The following is an 18,155-nucleotide window of genomic DNA, read 5'->3' on the forward strand; positions in this document are numbered from 1 at the left end:
GTGAAAATTTTTGTTGAAAAAAGAGCCACTTTAAGGGATTATAGACTTACATGAACAAAAAATTAAAGTCCAAACTTATGTTTAATGTCATACATGTCTTCATTTGTTCAATGTTTGTCACATTCTTCTTCTTTTAAAGTTGTACATCTTAATTTTCACTTGTCTTTTTGATCCTATATTTCTTCCATACCCACATATTTGATATTTTCATTCATCTTACTCTCCCCCTGCGCCATTTCCAATGAATGGACTCAATGGCCCCCCTCCCCCCCCTTTCAATAACACAATTCAATTAGCTGCAAGGCAATACGATTATCTACATGACAATTGAAACAGACGATGAAATAGTTGTTTTTAGTGCACACCGACAGAAGATTAATCATGTTTCGTTTTATGAAAAGCATTCCTCGATACATGCAAGGAATGCAGACGCAAAATTTCCAACGAAATTTGTCTACAATGCATCAATATGTGGAACATAATTTTAAGTGGAAGTTAATTTGCTTAGGTGCATTTTCGTCAGGACTTTACATATTCTTTGGAATCAATCATTGCCATACGGCTGAGAAGAAAAAGAAAGTTGTATTACTTGGCTCTGGCTGGGCAGCTGTAAATTTCATACGAAATTTAAAGCCCGAATTGTACGAACTCAGTGTTGTTTCGCCGGCAAATTATTTTCTGTTCACGCCTCTATTGCCATCAGTGACGGTTGGTACAGTCGAAATACGCAGTGTAGTAGAGCCTATTCGAAATCTCATTCACAAAAAACACAAGAACACTGTGTACTTTTACGAAGGGGAATGTGTGGATGTAGATATTGACAACCAAAAGGTCATATGTAAAGACAACTCCGGTAAGATTATCCAGTTGTGTCATTATAATTATGTAGACATATTTTACGTGTTTGTTTTGTATTTTTAATGCGAAAGAATTTCATGAATTCTCATGGAAACTTTCTTTTGCAATTGTGTTGTATTTGGTAAAGAGTCAGTTGTATCGACGTTAGAAGTTGTGTCGATTATATAAGATTCGTCTGATTTCGTAACTTTTGACATTTCAACCTCGGGTGAAAAAACATGTCAATAGTTCGCCCCGTCAAGTATGTAAACAAACCGTAATTCATTATAATATTTCCTGCTGCTAACAGCTCTTGTATTTTTTTAAATTTTGTACGATGCGTTTAATGTACAAAGCTTTAAAGACGTACGTTCTCCTCCTTAGCAATCATGGGAAGTAAATCCGAGTACACTTTGGATTATGATATCCTAATTGTGGGAATAGGTGCTGACAATGCCACATTTAACATACCTGGTGTTAGAGAACATTGTCATTTCCTTAAGTCTGTGGAAGATGCATGCAAACTGAGAAACACTGTGATGGACTGTTTTGAAACAGCTGCAATACCCAATCAGCCACAGGAAGAGATTGAGCGATTGTTACATTTTGTAGTTGTTGGAGCTGGTCCAACAGGTAAGATGAAATATATTTACAATGCAATTTATCAAAAGAAGAGCTTTCACATTAAGGTCAATGTTTTCATTGTACTTGAGTCCACTGGTCTTGGAATGCCCTCGGAAAACTAATTTGTAGTCAACGTAAGATTAATTGTGACCACATTGAGAAACGTTGCTGAATACAAATTCTCCCCCCCCCCGCTCAAACGTGTTCAAGTGAAATTTTCTCTAGATCAAAGTCTTGTAACGTTGCTTGTCTTAACGTTGGTGCAGTCAAAACGTCTTTCATTATTAATTTCTAACTGACAGTTGAATGCTCTTTTTTAGGAGTTGAGTTTGCTGCAGAACTAAGAGATTTGGTCCGTGAAGACCTTAAGCATCTATACCCAAATTTGATCGATTACTGCAAAGTTACTTTGGTTGAAGCATTGCCACAAATCCTCAATGCCTACGACGAAAGTGTACGAAAATGCTGTTAATAACACGTGACAATGTCGCTTGTCTCTGGATTTCTTTCGACTTGTAAACGTGTCCGAATTTCAAAGAAAGAGAAGTTCGGGCCAAACAAACTAAGAATAACCAAAGCATTAGGCATTGTTTTTTTTTCTCACACAAACAGTCATATATTACTACTTTGTTCGCTATCTTATACAACTCATTATATCTAGATCAAGGAATACACGACTAATCACTTTAAAAAAGATGGGATCAACATTTGGACAAAGCATATGGTTACCAAGGTCGAGAAAAACTGTGTGACCGTTAAGAAAATGGAAACAAAGGAGATTATTGAAGTTCCTTTTGGAACTTGTGTTTGGTCAACAGGTATCGCACCTCAAGAGCTTACGAAAAAAATTATGAAGAAAATACCAGGACAAACGAACAGGTTTGAGAAATATACACACGGCAACCTCAGAATACACTAGCCTAAATTATTATATATAGTATGTATTCTCTTTCTTGATTGGTCAAAAGGTTCGGTAATTTCTCAACTTTCGGTAATTTTAAAGTATTTTTTTATCTTTAGAAGTACGTTTTCGAATTGTACTTTCATGATCCAAAATAATACATAGACCTTAACTTCAAATGAGGACAATGGACACTACGAGAGCGGAAATTTTCTTGTTTTTAGACATGCGTTATTGACAGACAATTTTCTGCAAGTGAAGAACTCAAACGGGCATATATTTGCCATGGGCGATTGCTCAACAATTGAACTAAAGAAACTTTTGTCGAATATCAAGGAAATTTTTTTCGAAGCCGACAAAGACAACGATGGAAAGCTCAGTTTGAAGGAATTTAAAGGTAAAAAGCTCAATGGAGCATTGAAATAAATTAACTATTAGTCTCTTGCAGTTGCTACATGCTATCAAATAATAGTGAAGACGATGACTTTTCACATCACAAAATGAATTTTACAACGATTGTTCTCTTCTTCTAGATGCCATGGAAAAAGCAAAGTACGCGTACCCACAAATTTGTAAACATTTTTCTGCTGATGATTGGGACAATACGTTACTTAGGTGAGCTCGCATAAGTTTAATTGTTTATGTGCTTCGAGTGAAAATCCCTTTTTTTACAAACTTCGTGTTTTTATGTAAAATTTTACATTGGGACGCAGTATATAAAAGAACCCACAAACACACCACTAGTAAATTTCTCTTTCAATGATTCTTTACTTATAATGTTAAGTGTAACATATCAACTTGTTTTACCCAGAGCTTTCAAAGAAGCGGACGAAAACGCGGACGGCTCTCTTGGAATTGAGGAATTCCAAAATATCTTAAAAATTGTTGATAATAAACTTACAAGCTTGCCATGCACCGCGCAGGTCGCGAGTCAAAAAGGCAAATACCTTGGAATTCTCTTCTCAGATCACGTGGACGATATTGGTGAGACTTCTGACCTCAGCAAAGTGGGTGCTGACGAATTCGAATACAATCATATGGGAATGTTTGCATACATTGGTGACGACAGAGCCGTGTTGCAGTTTCCGGTTATTGGGTCATTTAAAGGTCTGGGTGCAATGTATTTATGGAAAGCGGCGTATTTCAACGAGTCGGTTACCGTTCGCACGAAATGTCTCATTCTTTTTGATTGGATCAAAAGTCGATTGTTCGGAAGGGACACCTCGCGAATTTAAATTACATTTACTCTATTGTGAAATGTAAATTGTTTCTCAAGTAAAATCGTGGCCGAAAGTCAAGGCCATAAAGCAACATTTTATTATCAATTGTAGCATAGACTTTGTAACACAATTAAAAGGGGTGTTATTGTTATACATATTACTATATTTCACTTTAATAACATTAGTAAGTAATGTATTATGTATTTATGTGTCACGTTAGCGTATATAGGTATTGTATATTTATACTGAATAAACAGCTGTAAATTAGTCATACTTTTATCGTGTAAAGTTTACTGTGCATTTTTTAAGAAACAAATTCATCATCTTTACAGAGTTAAAATGTTCGACAGTTGAATAGCAGATGACACAAAAAAGGAGACGCTAAAAATGTTTTTGAAGATTTTCTTTACGTTTTGCAATAGCCATCATCCCAACATACACCTGACACGTGCGTGCGTGCGCAGGCTTTTGTTTTCCAACCGTTAAGATAATGTTTATGACTATTAGCAGTTTGTGTACTACGTCATACCTGAATACTTACAATTTATTTTCTTTTTTGGATTGTAGTTCTGAAAAAAAAAGGTGACAGAACACAAATTGGAAATATAATAGATAGTCAACATTGTCAGTAGTGAAGTTTGTAAATAAAACAGCCAATCCGAGTGTAGCAACCCAATAAAGTTATTGTAACCCAACAATACTTGAAAACTCCCAATAGTCTATTCAGATGGTTGCTTTTTGAATACAAACTGATGAACTCCCACCCAAACTCTAACCCCTCTAAGGCTTACACTTAGCAATTCAACAATTGATAACAAAAACCTATCGGTAACAACGTTCGGACCAGTTGATTAAATAGGTGGTAACACCGACAATAGTGAAATTTGTACTTTAATAGGTGGTAACACCGACAATAGTGAAATTTGTAATTTAATAAGTGGTAACACCGACAATAGTGAAATTTGTAATTTAATAGGTGGTAACACCAACAGTAAGTGATATTAGAATCGAATAAACGGTAACTTAGTAGGAAGTTCATTCGTGACGTCTAATGTATTGTTGACACAACTATCGACAGGTACATACAACACAATGCACACATTGCACAAAATAACTGGCAACAAAATTATAAAGAACAAGCATACACAATTAACTTACCCCGAGCCGAAAGTCTGTCCCCCACCGCTGAGAATAAGGTAAGGTGTTTGTCCTTGTTTTTGTTTCTCCGAGAACAAAGCCACCGTATTGAGTGGGGTATCGCCTGCATTCATTTTCTTTAAGGCCTTAACAAACACGAAAATCTTAAAGTTTGCAATGAACAAGTAATCAGTAGAATTGATTTGTGTAAGTGATTATGAAGAGTCATGTATATAAGATGAACATGCTAGATAACAAATATGCAAAACTAATTTTATATGATAATCTTATCACTTGTTTATACCCACCAAATCATCTGCAAATTTCTTTTGTCGCTTCTCGTTCTTCAATTTCCCGGATGCTTTGCCATGAAACTTGTGCGATAAATACCTGAACGCCTATGGCATAAGAATGACATTTACAGTTTTTATGCATCATTTAGTATGTGCAATTTCTATTTTCACTGTGAGTATTTACCACAGTATTTTACAACCCATGCAAACCTCTCATTCATGAAATGCTCGTACAAAAAACTGAAACTTTATGATGGTATACCACTTATTCACATGAACGCGAATTAATCATATTACAATGTACCTCTTTAGGATTCATCTGTCGGCCATGCTCATCGACGTACTCCAATTTAACATCTGGTTTATAGCCAACTTTTTCTTTGAAAGCATTTGGATTATATCTTTCTCGTTCTCGATCGCGACCTCTGCATACATTACAAAGAAATTGATGCTATATGCGCGGTTTGCTGAGTCTGGGTACTACATTGTACTTAATTTTTAGTACTGAATTTAGCATTGCATAAAATACACACCTTTCACGTAATCTGTCTCTTTCTTCGTCCCTTAAATAGAAGCAAATACGTTTAGGTATTAGCCTATTGTATTGAGCTTCTTCAATTAAACATGTTTGTTCAAAACAGATTTAAATAGATTTTACGTAAATTGTTTTCGATTCCCGACCTCATTTTCTCTTCATCAATAACCTTTACGGTTTCAGGAAGGGCAAGACCACCAGCAAACTTTCTTTCCTTTTTATCATTTTCAATCAAACCTAGAAAATAGGTCCCCTTAGTTCGAATAACAGAAAAAAGGAAAAAGCTTTAAAATGATTTATGATGCTGTCCTTCTTCATTTCTACCATCCTTTTCTTCTAACAATGTTTTTTTCTATTTTATTTCTTGCTTCACAGTCTCTGTATCTCACGTGCACAATCTTGATCATCATTGTCTTCCAACATTTTTCATAAAACCAAAAGCATACCTTTCTTTTGTACCAACATCAACGCAGCACCGACGCCCAAACCCAACGTGGGTTCATCATCCAAAACGTTTGCATCTTTCAACTAAAACATCGTTACACATCATGACAAATCTTAAGAAGTATAATACTGAACATACTATAAAGAAAAATGTTGAACTCAATGTTTGAGAAAAGACAGCTTTTCATACAGTTATGTTTCTAATTTATTGCAAATTCAGCATCACGCTATTGATCAACAAAGATTATCTTACTCAATACAATTTCCCTTTAATCCCTAAGGTGTCCTACGTATGGCTAAGTATGGTTAAGATTGCGTAGGAATGTAGTACGTGTGTTCATTTATAACCACATTTTGATACACTTCAGGAAGTGTCAGATAAAGTAACTACCCATCATTTTACTAACCGCTGATTTTGATTTTGCATGCTCAGTTCCGCTGTCTTTTTGTTTCACAGCTTCCCATCCACCAGGTTCAGTTTCAGTTTCTTCAAGATCCATATCCTGTCCAATACAATTATATAACTTAAATTAAATGAAGGAATTATATGCAGTTTGATATTTCTAATTAGACCACGACAGAAGTATTAAACTTAGATCTAAAGACCCAGGAAGAATATTTACAAAGACTGAATATCATCCTTGATTAAAACTCAAAACTTCTAGCAATTTCGCGAATGTATAACACTCCAGTAACTTACATCATCCAGTTCATCAACATCAGCACGATTTCCTGAAGTGCCTGGTCAATATTATTGCGAAATAGAATGAACAACTCAGCGAACAAATTAATAACTGTCTGTCAACTATAAAATCTTGAAAGACAAACCGTATGTGGGAATTTCGCCAAGCGTTCGACAAAATTCGGAGGTAGAGTCAAGAACAATAGTATCTGTGAAAAGCGAAATTATCATTTGAAATTGATATTCTTTTTAACATCGCGATAAAAACTAACTTCTCATTGCGGTGTCCGTATCCACTTTACTTGATATGGACGTCAAGGACTCGACAACCTAAACACGTCATTGAAAACGTTTGAAATCTGCTAATATTGTACTAAAACATCCCTCCCCCGTCTACTTAAGTTGAAACAGTGATGAAACTGGCATAACAAACTACTGTACCTTCTCTATACCAACATTTTCTTTCTTTAACTTTGAGCGTCGAGATCTGAATGAATAAATATTTCAAAAAATTTGCAATATAAACCAAATACAACTACTTCGTACGTGTACTATCAAAACAAACTCTCGAGGGCAAATCACATGAAATTTCCTAAACAATAAACTCAAGAAATAAAAAATTCCATAACCAATGCATATACATAATGATAATTTATACCTCTCAAGAGCCAGCTGTAACTCCAGTTGAGCATCGTCATCTTCTGTTGGAAGATCAATGTCTTCCATTGGAGCACCTCCCACGATAGAAACTGAACAACAACAATATATAAATATATATACATAAAAGATAAAAGTTTCTCCGGATTTTTAATGATTTTTATTGAGCTTTCGACTCGTTGCTTCGAGCCTTCATCAGAATGCTCTTCGTCTTTAGTAAAGGTAATGTTCTTTGTGGTATTGTTTATGGTGCGTAGGATATGTTCAGTTTTGTCTTTCTTGACTATGGCAAAGATGTCGTCGACATATCTTTTCCATAGTCTGATGTTTGTGTTGTTTGTGACTGATTGTGTTTCGAGGTGTTGCATGACAGCTTCTGCGAGGAAGGTGGATAGTGGTGATCCCATTGGTGTGCCTGAAATTTGTCTGTAGTATGTGTTTTGGAAGGTGAATTCAGTGGAGAGGCAAAAGTTGAGTAAGTCTAGGATGTCATTTTTGTCTAGTTGTGTTGTAGCTTGCCAAGTTTTGTCGTTTGTGAGTAGTTCGTTTGTAATTTGTTTAGCTATGTCTAGTGGTATGCATGTGAAGAGTGATGTCACGTCGTAGGATATCATGATTTCGTCTGGTCATAGTTTAATGTTTTCAATACTGGCGAGGAAAGTAAATAATATCCTCATTCTGATGAAGGCTCGAAGCAACGAGTCGAAAGCTCAATAAAAATCATTAAAAATCAGGAGAAACTTTTATCTTTTATGTATTAAATGCCTGGATTACCAATTTTCAAACTTATAAATATATATATATATGGGTAAAACTAAACAACTCACTTTGTGACCGTTAGTATTAATTTCAAAACTATCACTTACTGTCATTAGGATCAGCCATTTGCCACTCCATTTTATCGTCCTGAAATAACAGAAATATTTAAAACACGATAAAAATGTAAAACAAGATACACATAAAGAAATTACCTGATTAGACTCAAGCTTAATTTTCTGCGACAGTTGTTTAGACTTCCTAAAGGTAAAGTAAATGAAACCATCCAGAACAAAAATACTAGAGTGAAAAACGTACGAATGGACTGGATATCAATAATCAGATAATTCCTATTACATAATGCAAATGCAAGCTGCAATACATAAGAACTAAAATGTCCAACATCAAATCCTTTAGGACTGAAAACACTCCAAACAAATTCATCAACTGAAACAAATTCGAGTTTTAATAAGAGACTTTCTGCATCCAAATACATATAAAGAAAATGTTTACCTGGAACCATGGTCGTTCTTTTCGGAGTTTTGTAGAGGTATCAAATCATCGGCCTGAATAAAAGAAAATGATGCAGATACTCAACCAAAATGTTTCATGTAACCAAACAATTTTTTGATTAATTATAAGGACGCGTTCATAACACAGAAGCTGTGCACAATTAAAAATTTAAGATAAAAATATGTTCACAGAACAACAAATATACAGAAATTAATTTATTGCCAGAAAATGTCCTTACCTTCAAAGTTTCTCGTTTCTTGATCTTTCTCCTCTTTTTCGGTTTTTTAAACTTTAACTAAGATAACGAAAACTCTTTCTCACCAAAAATATTCGATATCAGAACTAATGAAAGCCCTCAAAAAGATTACCATTTCTTGCTCAGTGTAATATTCGCTTTGTGTGGCCAACTGAGGTGTCGTTAACGATACCTCAAAAAAGTAAAAAATAGTTAGATGTCGAGTTTGTTGTTTTAAATAAATTTAAAATTGCATTTTCTAAGAAAACAACAATAATATTTTTGATATTTCGGCTGAATACATTACATCCCTCAACGCCTTGCATGAAATGAACAAAGTGCAGTCTTATACAAAACGTAAGAGCTTTTTGTTCTGAATTGTAGTTTCAAAAATCCTCTTCATAATTGAAGAACAAAACTCACTGCTTGACTTTTCAACGTATCACGTATCTAAAGCAAGAAAAAATAACATCACAATTACCACAAATTATTTAAGTCAAGAAAAACACACACTAAATGATTAATTTATGATTTTTTACCGAAGGTCACTAGAAAACACATTAGGGTAACGAAATTTCATTGATAAAATATTCAATAAAACGTACTCACTTTTTGCATTTCCTGTTCCTTTGTTAAGTTAACGCTACCCCCTTTACCTACACAGAACAGACATCAAATGAAATATACATCATACACACACCATATCTGTCAATTTAGCTACATATTAATGAAGCAGAAAACCACGTAACTCTTCGCTAATCCAAACAAACTTACGTAAAAATATAGAACATGTCAAAAAGAATTGATGCAACAATATATTAACAAGAATTGATATAAAGCCACGTGTAAATTAAAGTCATAAATAGCCCCAAAAAGTACGTCACGCACAAAAAATGACATTAATGACAACAACATACCCAAACTGAATGTTTTTTTCTTTTCGCCATCAATTTCCTCGTCGTATTTAGACAACAGTCCGTGAATCTTTTGCTATGAAAATACATTATTTTATCAAACAGCAATAATGAGCGAACCGTAAAAATGTAATACATACTATACCTCTCCCGATTCGTCAAATTCGTCATAAGCTTGATAGCCGGGCTTTTTCTTCCTCAATTCTACGTTTTTTTCCGCCTAACATAAAATACATGTATTGAAGAAAATTACATAGCAAAGTTGTACCAAAATAGTAATAATGGCCAAGAAAATTATTTCTTGAGACACAAGCTCACGAACTTTTTCATCATCAATCAAGTTCACGTTTACTAAAACGTCATCGCTATCATCTAATACTTCTAAAAAATCACAAAAATCACAAATGAATCATACACATCGACATGAATGAGATTTAAAATTCAGCAAAAAAAAAACACATAAATGACCATGTGTCGTTCAAATGCATTCATTAGTTCGTATGTCCTTGACAAGAATAATTATGCGATATGAAAGTTTGTCACTCTGGTTATTACCATCTTATAAATATAACTAAAAAAATCATGGCTTTGAGAGGATTCAGAGATGACTAAGAGAATGATTGCTCGGAGTTGCTTTAGAGAACGATGGGTAAGAGGTGAATCAGAGGTGACTCAGAGAATGATGGCTTAGAGGTGACTCGGAAAAAAAATCAGAGATAATGGAAGGTGCAAACATTGAGCTGTTGCGCATAGTGAATTTATGTGGATTTCGTAAACGTAAATTTAATGGATTTCGTAAGTAGTGTTTACGTACACGTCTACAACTATGGCAAAGGGGTAGTTCATCAAATTATGTAATCGCTAACTACGTTCCATAAAACAAAGACATGAACAAATACCTGAATCTTTAAGAGTTAAGACCACATTTTTCCCTTCCTGAAAAAATAATAATCAAACACGATCCCTTTAATTTTTTGTTTCAATAAGCAATCGGAGATGATCGTAAAACACGGAGCTATTAAAACATTTTATGGCAATTCCAAACAATATACACATGTAAACCTTGATTATGTTAGAAGAGTGTTCGACTGTCAATCCTTTTAAATCTTTGGCGGTGTAATTCTGAAAATATATCGTTAAGTCTTGAATAATGACAAAGGTTTTAAGATGAATTTATTTCTACTATATCTTGTACGTAGTAGTTTTGTTGGTGGAAATGACAAACAGACAAAAATATAGACTCACTTTAGGTTTAATGCCCATCACGTTATCAACAAGATCTCCAACACCAAACTCTTCATCCATTTCTTCAAGAAGTTGAGCACGTCTTGCAGCCAACTGTTTCTCGTTCTCTTTTCTCCTCACTTTCTTCACCCACGATAAGGCACTGTCTTCTTCACTATCACTGTCAGCTAGTTTTTTTACTTTTCTAGAGTACAAAACATTTAACTTGAACTTCTTTCCACCAAATAATCTACTAATGAATACATAATTAATCTACAATCCAGTATATACACAAGTCTTATATTGAGGTTACGATAATTAATCCATATCAAATAAATAGTACATCATTCCTTTAAACGACCCTAGATTATTGTCAATTAATCATTTAAATACACAGATTATTATCAAAGGCGTGTACAAGAGCTACCGTTACAATTGCCATAACTTGAAAATTACACAAATTTACGCTAAATACAGTCAAGTCCAGATAGGCAGCAAATAAGCAAGTACAAAAAACTTTATATTCAAAGCTGAGAAACTCTTGCCAGCCAAAGGCAAACATTACCCAAGTTTCTTTTCCATTTCTCTTCTCTCGCGCATTTCTTTCAATTTCTCACGGTACTAAATGATGTAAATTTGCTGAATTCCTTGGTCTGAACATATTTTATGGAAAATAATGAAATAAAATTAACAAGATAAAACCTTTTCCTGACTTTCATGCTCCGCAATGTTAACAGGAGGAGCATGAACAAAGTCATCATCACCTTTCTTCTTTTGATCTAGAAAATGTAATCATGAAACAAATGTTTATTTAAACAAGCAAAAGTACATAGAAGTAGTCAACTAAATTTGGATTAAGAAACACTTAGAAAACTGAGAAATAAACCAAAGACTTTATTTTAAAGAAAATTTCAGATGACATGCCTATTGTATCAAATATAAATATGAATATTTTATTCAAACTCTCACTCAAAAAGACTTCAAATGACTTTTAAAGCATAAATATTTAATTGATACATCTTTTAAAATTGCAAATAATGTGTTGTTAATTCCTAACAATAAAAATCCTATTTTAAACAGAAAAATTACCTCCCTCATTTGAGTCATCAACTGCCAATGGCTTTAAACCAAGTTTTGCCCTGATCTTACTAAAAGTTTTAAAAATCACAGAATTTAAGATGTCTTACTTAAGCAGGTTTGCAATTTAAGTTTATGAAAAACCACCAAATTATAGCATTATTTTTATTTACTTGGTTTAATTGGAAACACCAAAATAAAACCCCCTAAACTACAGATAAATATACTGTATGTCCACTCATTTGACTGTTAGATCATATCTTAAAGTTATTGAAACAAAGAAAGTTATTGAGATAGTTAAACACCACAGAAAATTGCAACTCACTTTGTTTCTTCAATGCTTAATGACGCCTCTTCTTTTGTCGGTTCATTTTCTTGATTACCTAACAAATATGTTGTTTTATGGAACGCTACTGTTGCTATTAAGTTCGTATCCTACTTAAAGCTATAGTACTTGTGTATAATTACAAATTCATATTTTATTAAAGATACATACATTCGCACTAGACTTAAACTTGATAAATATAGTACTAGTAGGAACATTTTTGAAACTCACTTTTGTTGACAAATCCATGTCCATAATCAAATACATTTTCATCAACTTTTACAGGATTTTGTATAGTATGATGAGGAACTTCTTCATCGTCGTCATCATGTTCACGTTTTCTTCTTTGAGACTTTGATTTCTCGACATCTCTGTCTTTTCTTTCCTTTTTATGTTTTTTGCGATCGCTCTCTTTCTCCTTTTCACGCTTTTTTTTTGATGAACCCATTTTTGATATTTATCAAAAATTTCCAAATTTGCGACAAGAGAAAAAATGTAGGAGAAAAAAGAAAATTCAAAACGACAATGATTAAAATTGCTTAATCGATGGTTTATGCGGCCATGTTGGAAAATATGATTTCTAGTTACCAGGGCTTCTCGGACTTTCTCTCTGAGTCAAAAATGACTTCGTCCCCAAAAATCGTCCAGGAAAGCAATTTAAATCTCACAATAGTCGTAATGGACGAAAAGAAAAGAACTCTGTCTTTGACTTAAATTTTGAACTTCTGTAAGAACTTCTGTGAACAGTCAACTTTTTTCAGAGTGCTCAGCACACAGTTATATTTTAATTATGTGTGTCAATCTCCAAACAAACCCCTTAGCTTTTTGTAGCCCGTACTCCCTTCAGTATTTTAGATTGATCATTGATGCGGCATGAGTTGTTTTATTGTATTTATTGCTCTGCTTTGCTAAAATCAATGCCGTTACTATGTAATCATAATTTTAATAAAAATTGCTCTCTAATCGTTGCACATAACGGCATAAAAAATATCCTTTACAATGACGGTGTTTAAAAGAAATAGATTTGTGTCACGACAAAATTGATAGTTGAAAAACTGTAAAATTTAAGATTTAACAACGATAAAAACTTTCATATAAGCATTTCTCCTAAATATTTTTATTCTTTGTCGGTACTTTATAGTCAAAAGTCAAAATGAAGAAACAAAAGGAGGATCTGAACTCATCTTTGCTTTCTTTGAAATGTATAGAACTACAGATTTGCTACATTACAAAAGTAAATCTGCTTGTAAATTTTGATAACATTGGGAATTTTACTTAAATACCTTATGAAAAAACTACCCCCCCCCCTCTCCAAGGAATTTGTTCTCAATTTTGATGCGCAAAAGTTGAAGAAACACTGTTAACGTGAAATGATCATTATATTATAAGAGACTATGATTTAGTTTCAATCAAATATTATAAAACAATACATTTTTTTAGCGTGCTGTCGACTATTGATTGTATATTGCATAACATATATATATTTTTTTAAATGCAATAATTTGTCTCCAAAAGCTCCATGACGATGAACTAAATTAATGAATACCGCTCGTCGTTTTTTGATATTATGTCAAGATTTTTCTGGTAGAGATTGACATTCGTGCATTTGGATTTTTATTCAAACATTTTACGATTATGCTATGAGCATTTTTCGAATATATATTTCAAGAAAAAAATGTATTTCACCGTTTGTTTGAAGCTACATAACATGTATTTCAACATATATATTGCTTGTATTATACGTCCATAGCAACAAAAGGAGAAAAAAATTGCTTTTGAGTAGCAATATACAATGGCGACATAAAAATCACATGCATGATTAGAGAACTTGATGAGTTCTAAAAGAATGTAATTGGTTATTTGGTTTTTACAAAAACACAACACACCACAGCTTCCGTTTTACCAACATTCATAATAATAAGCATATGAGAAGAAATACTTTTAAAGATGAAGTCTATTTTAAAAAGCACAGTTTGTGTAAACGTTGTTTTCTCTTCCTAGTCCATCTAATGGTTAAACGGGACATCTTAACTACCAATGTAAAGAATTCTTAATCTTCTTTTGCAAATATCAACTTTTTAATATAATAATATCAAAAAAAAAAATTTTATCCATTTTTTTACGTTTTATGAAAACATATTTACGTTTGAAACTTCCGTTAGCTTTCTCAGTTACGGTGAGATCTTTACCAGGTCAAATATCCAAAATAAACGCACGGTGTCTGTTATTGAAACCTCCAAAAGACATACCAACTCGCACTTAACTCAATATCCTATGGCCCTTTTTTGAAATATTATCTTGACAACAATTAAAGTGTTGCGATATAGTTACGTATAAAATACGTGAACATTTCCCAAACCTCAGTACATACTATTACAGCTCAGTAAAAGCACAAGCAGCAGAGTTTCGAATAGCCTGAAAGCATGAAATCTACAACACTTTTGGCGTCTATCTTATTTATCTTAGGTCTAGTCTGTTTAAGCAATGGCTGCAAAAGTCGGTCGGCAGAGAATTTGCCCGTGGAAGAAAGTGTCTCGACAGAAGTGAAGAAAAGCAATGAAAGGTAGGAAGAGTTTTTAACATTCTTTATTTGTAGCTATTGCTGGTTATACTTATACTTACCCGCAAATGGTTTTGAGACAGCAGTTTTAAAACAATCTTACTTTGCAAGTTGCAACAGTCACAGCTTGATAATACTTTTTATCAGGGTTGAATTTTCAATTGTAGTTATTCAGTTTTTTGGAGGCTTTGTTATCTATAGTAAGCTAAAAGAAAATAATCTTTTTTCGGCTTATTTAAAACACATTACTAGCTATAGATGTTGAATTTATAAAACACATAAATTTTTGTTGCTTGTTGAATCTATGCTGAAAATCAAAAACGAAAGCGATCATCATTTGCGCATCGTCCTTGATTTGGCTTTTTTCAATGCGTGTTTTTATTATTTAAAAAAAAACCTTCAAACTTTTATTCTTACGAAGAATGTAAACACTTCGCCAGTATATCGGGATGAAAATACAATATCGTCAAAATATTGTTCTGTTCAATTCAAAAAATATGAAAGAGTATGAATGTGTTTGTTTTTTACGAACACCATGCAAGGTTTTGACGGCTAACGTTATCGCTAAATAGTACATTTTGATTTCTGAGAATGAAAAAATTTAGAGGTAAATGAAAAGGTATCTCAAACTGTTTTGATAATCAACCTGAGTTACCTGACATATTGCCTTACTATATATTCGCCATTCTTAGTGCTATAATGAGGAATGAAAAATAAGATATTCATTTTACAGTAGAGAATTAACTCGAAAAGTTATGCAACCATTGTTAACATACCAACAACGAGTGTTTTTTTTTTCGGGATATCGTATGATTCCTGAAATGGTTCGTGATTTCGACATATTTTCTATTTACATATTAAGAAGCATTGTATAGTTGTGTTATACTCCCGAATTACAACAAGTTTTTCAGGCAATATAAGAGACGTTCCTCCACCACCCAGAATAAATCTCAACAAGCGTCTCTTTCATCAGGAACTATCGGCCAATAATGACCTCAATGGAAGTAACTAAAGATAGTGGACACCAAACAGATTTTTACATCAAATCAGAGAATGAGAGCAGGCACTTGGAAATGAACAAAGACAAATCCAATATGGAAAAAAACTCACAATTTGGTAAAGAAAGCATTTCTGAGAAAGAGCCAAAGACTGAAGATAACAATGAAAAAAAAGTAACGCAAGATCATTTGGGTAAGAAAAACTTAACCATTGACATCAATAAATATAAGAGTGAAACAGAGATGAACTGGAATTTTTTAGAGAGAAAGCAGAATAAGCTCCAGCTATGAAAAACAGTGTATCGAGACTTAGTGGACCAGTACAATGGATTTCACGTTTCATCTCAATGTTTCTTTAGGTAATTTAGTGCTTTTTTCTTAATAAGAATCACTCTGAATGACCACCTAAATAAAAACTAATTCTACTTTGCTTCATCAAAAACACATAGTGCAACCACCAGAACATAGACCAATACAATCATGCTTATCAAAAACACGCTTCTGCGACCATCAGAGCACGAACCAACCTCTGGATAACACGTTTCTCTCGTGACTGCACAGTTATCTTTTTCAAAATTTTTCTCTCTCAATTTGTATCTCCCGCGAAGAGAACCAAATTCTGCCACAATATATAATCTTCTTATTCGTAAATATTGCCTCTTACAGAAGTTATTTTTTAGTCTAAAAAACATTTTCTTTATATTTATTATTATTATTACCTTGAAAGTAAAAAGATTGTCTAGCAAAATCTAATTTGACTTTTGGAATTCTTATAAGAGATCCCATGTTCCTTGTATGACAATTTTTGTTATTTATTTCAAAGTAATCATGGAAATTGGCACATGTTTTTTTTTGTCCAAGCATTGCCTCACTGTTTTACAAGCTCGTTTTTGTACGCTCTTTAAAGTAGAGGGTACCAACTTTCCCGAAACTTGAATCATATTTTGTAATCTCATTTCAATTGAATCCATTCTACTTAACTGGGTACCTGTTAGTTGCAGTTTAAGCATTCCAGCATAATTCATGACAGGTTGAATCATTGTTTTGTATATCCTTAGAGCTGTGTCTGCGTTCATAAAATGCCGTAGTTTAGATAAGAGCTTAAGTCGGTTGCAGGACTTCTTATATGCTTTATCAAAATTTTCTTGCATTGTTAGGTTTTTATCTAGTATGTAGCCCAGGTACGTATATGTTTTAATGTTGTTTATTGGTGTATCACGATAGTTGATTTGCATCTGACGATTTTGGAGTGAGATCCTTTTTGCTGTTCCAAATAACATAGCCTCAGTCTTACCCTTTTTCAGATTAATGATCAGTTCATTCTCATCAACATAATCAGCAATAAGCTTTCAACCATTTGTTAACGTTTTTTCAATCTCTTCAACATTTTTACCAGCTGAATAAATTACTGAGTCATCAGCATACATCAAAAACTGACTCTCGCTGATACAATCAGGAATGTAAAAATATAAAAGATGATAAAAAGAAGTGGACCCAGTATTGACTCTTGAGGAACACCATTGTAAACTGTTTGAATATTTGATAGTCTTGTACCTAAGTGAACAACTTGTTGCCTTTCAAATAAATAATCAGTAAACAGCTCTAATTCATTTCCCACTATTCCAAATTCTGGCAGCTTACTCAGTAAAGAGCTATGACTTATTGTACCGAAGGCTTTACTTAGATCAATGAACACAGCGCCAACCAAATTCCACAGTTAACCTCTATTCTGATATTGTCAACAAATATAGTTGCAGCCACATTAGTTGATCTATTCGATCTAAACCCAAATTGATAATCTGTCAATAATCTATTCTCTTCTCGGTATTTCATTAACTGCTGATGTATAGCCCTCTCAAGTACTTTTGATAGTACAGGTAGAATAGAAATTTGGTCTGTAATTCATTGGGTTGTCCTTAGAACCTTTTTTTATGGATTGGAACCACTTTTGCAGTTTTCCAAACTCTAGGTATTTTGTTTGTCTGTATGGCCAAGTTTACTATATATGCCAGTGGTTGACAAATATGCTCACAAGAATCCCTCAGCAATCCAGGAGGCAAATCATCAACACCACATGCCTTATTCCTTTTCATTTTTCTAAGTTCTTTGAGGACAAAAGCATTTGAGACACTTTGTATTTTAAAAAGGTAGGACGAACGTGAATGTATTGTTTTTGGAAATTTCCTAACAAAATTCACCAGTTTTATTGTGTCGTGCTTTAAT

The 18,155-nt window shown here is 33.4% G+C and overlaps 3 protein-coding genes across 5 annotated transcripts; 2 read left to right on the forward strand and 1 right to left on the reverse strand.

Annotated features, from left to right (window-relative positions):
• The first annotated feature begins 292 nt into the window (after positions 1 to 292).
• Positions 293 to 3,855, forward strand: LOC124452425 (external alternative NAD(P)H-ubiquinone oxidoreductase B2, mitochondrial-like). Its single transcript, XM_047002954.1, has 7 exons — positions 293 to 853; positions 1,222 to 1,470; positions 1,782 to 1,915; positions 2,123 to 2,340; positions 2,587 to 2,759; positions 2,896 to 2,977; positions 3,174 to 3,855. Exons 1-7 carry the CDS (start codon positions 382 to 384, stop codon positions 3,595 to 3,597), a joined length of 1,752 nt encoding a protein of 583 aa, XP_046858910.1. The 5' UTR covers positions 293 to 381; the 3' UTR covers positions 3,598 to 3,855.
• Positions 3,639 to 13,137, reverse strand: LOC124452424 (U4/U6.U5 tri-snRNP-associated protein 1-like). The gene is made up of 31 exons (XM_047002953.1): positions 12,606 to 13,137; positions 12,375 to 12,432; positions 12,062 to 12,120; positions 11,675 to 11,751; positions 11,538 to 11,593; positions 10,994 to 11,177; positions 10,811 to 10,870; positions 10,648 to 10,684; positions 10,071 to 10,129; positions 9,894 to 9,968; positions 9,752 to 9,824; positions 9,444 to 9,490; positions 9,258 to 9,284; positions 8,968 to 9,027; positions 8,838 to 8,894; positions 8,600 to 8,652; positions 8,302 to 8,347; positions 8,197 to 8,236; positions 7,332 to 7,422; positions 7,115 to 7,160; positions 6,946 to 7,003; positions 6,820 to 6,882; positions 6,692 to 6,732; positions 6,399 to 6,494; positions 5,994 to 6,075; positions 5,694 to 5,784; positions 5,546 to 5,575; positions 5,317 to 5,437; positions 5,028 to 5,117; positions 4,741 to 4,865; positions 3,639 to 4,151 (listed from the first exon to the last, which is right to left on the reverse strand). Exons 1-31 carry the CDS (start codon positions 12,820 to 12,822, stop codon positions 4,127 to 4,129), a joined length of 2,244 nt encoding a protein of 747 aa, XP_046858909.1. The 5' UTR covers positions 12,823 to 13,137; the 3' UTR covers positions 3,639 to 4,126.
• A 1,585-nt stretch (positions 13,138 to 14,722) lies between these two features.
• Positions 14,723 to 17,538, forward strand: LOC124452762. Of its 3 annotated transcripts, XR_006950871.1 has the most exons (5): positions 14,723 to 14,937; positions 15,908 to 16,125; positions 16,195 to 16,291; positions 17,090 to 17,113; positions 17,237 to 17,538. XR_006950871.1 is itself a non-coding variant. In XM_047003370.1 (3 exons), the coding sequence occupies exons 1-3, from the start codon at positions 14,798 to 14,800 to the stop codon at positions 16,221 to 16,223; spliced, it is 387 nt and encodes a 128-aa protein (XP_046859326.1). In that variant the 5' UTR covers positions 14,724 to 14,797; the 3' UTR covers positions 16,224 to 16,685. The 3 variants fall into 3 exon arrangements, 1 of the variants encoding a protein (XP_046859326.1); XR_006950870.1 differs by having other exon boundaries at positions 14,724 to 14,937; positions 17,090 to 17,538; XM_047003370.1 differs by lacking the exons at positions 17,090 to 17,113; positions 17,237 to 17,538 and having other exon boundaries at positions 14,724 to 14,937; positions 16,195 to 16,685.
• The last annotated feature ends 617 nt before the right edge of the window (positions 17,539 to 18,155 follow it).

This window comes from Xenia sp. Carnegie-2017, unplaced genomic scaffold, assembly GCF_021976095.1.
Source record: "Xenia sp. Carnegie-2017 unplaced genomic scaffold, XeniaSp_v1 HiC_scaffold_25, whole genome shotgun sequence".
Classification (NCBI taxonomy): domain Eukaryota; kingdom Metazoa; phylum Cnidaria; class Anthozoa; order Malacalcyonacea; family Xeniidae; genus Xenia; species Xenia sp. Carnegie-2017.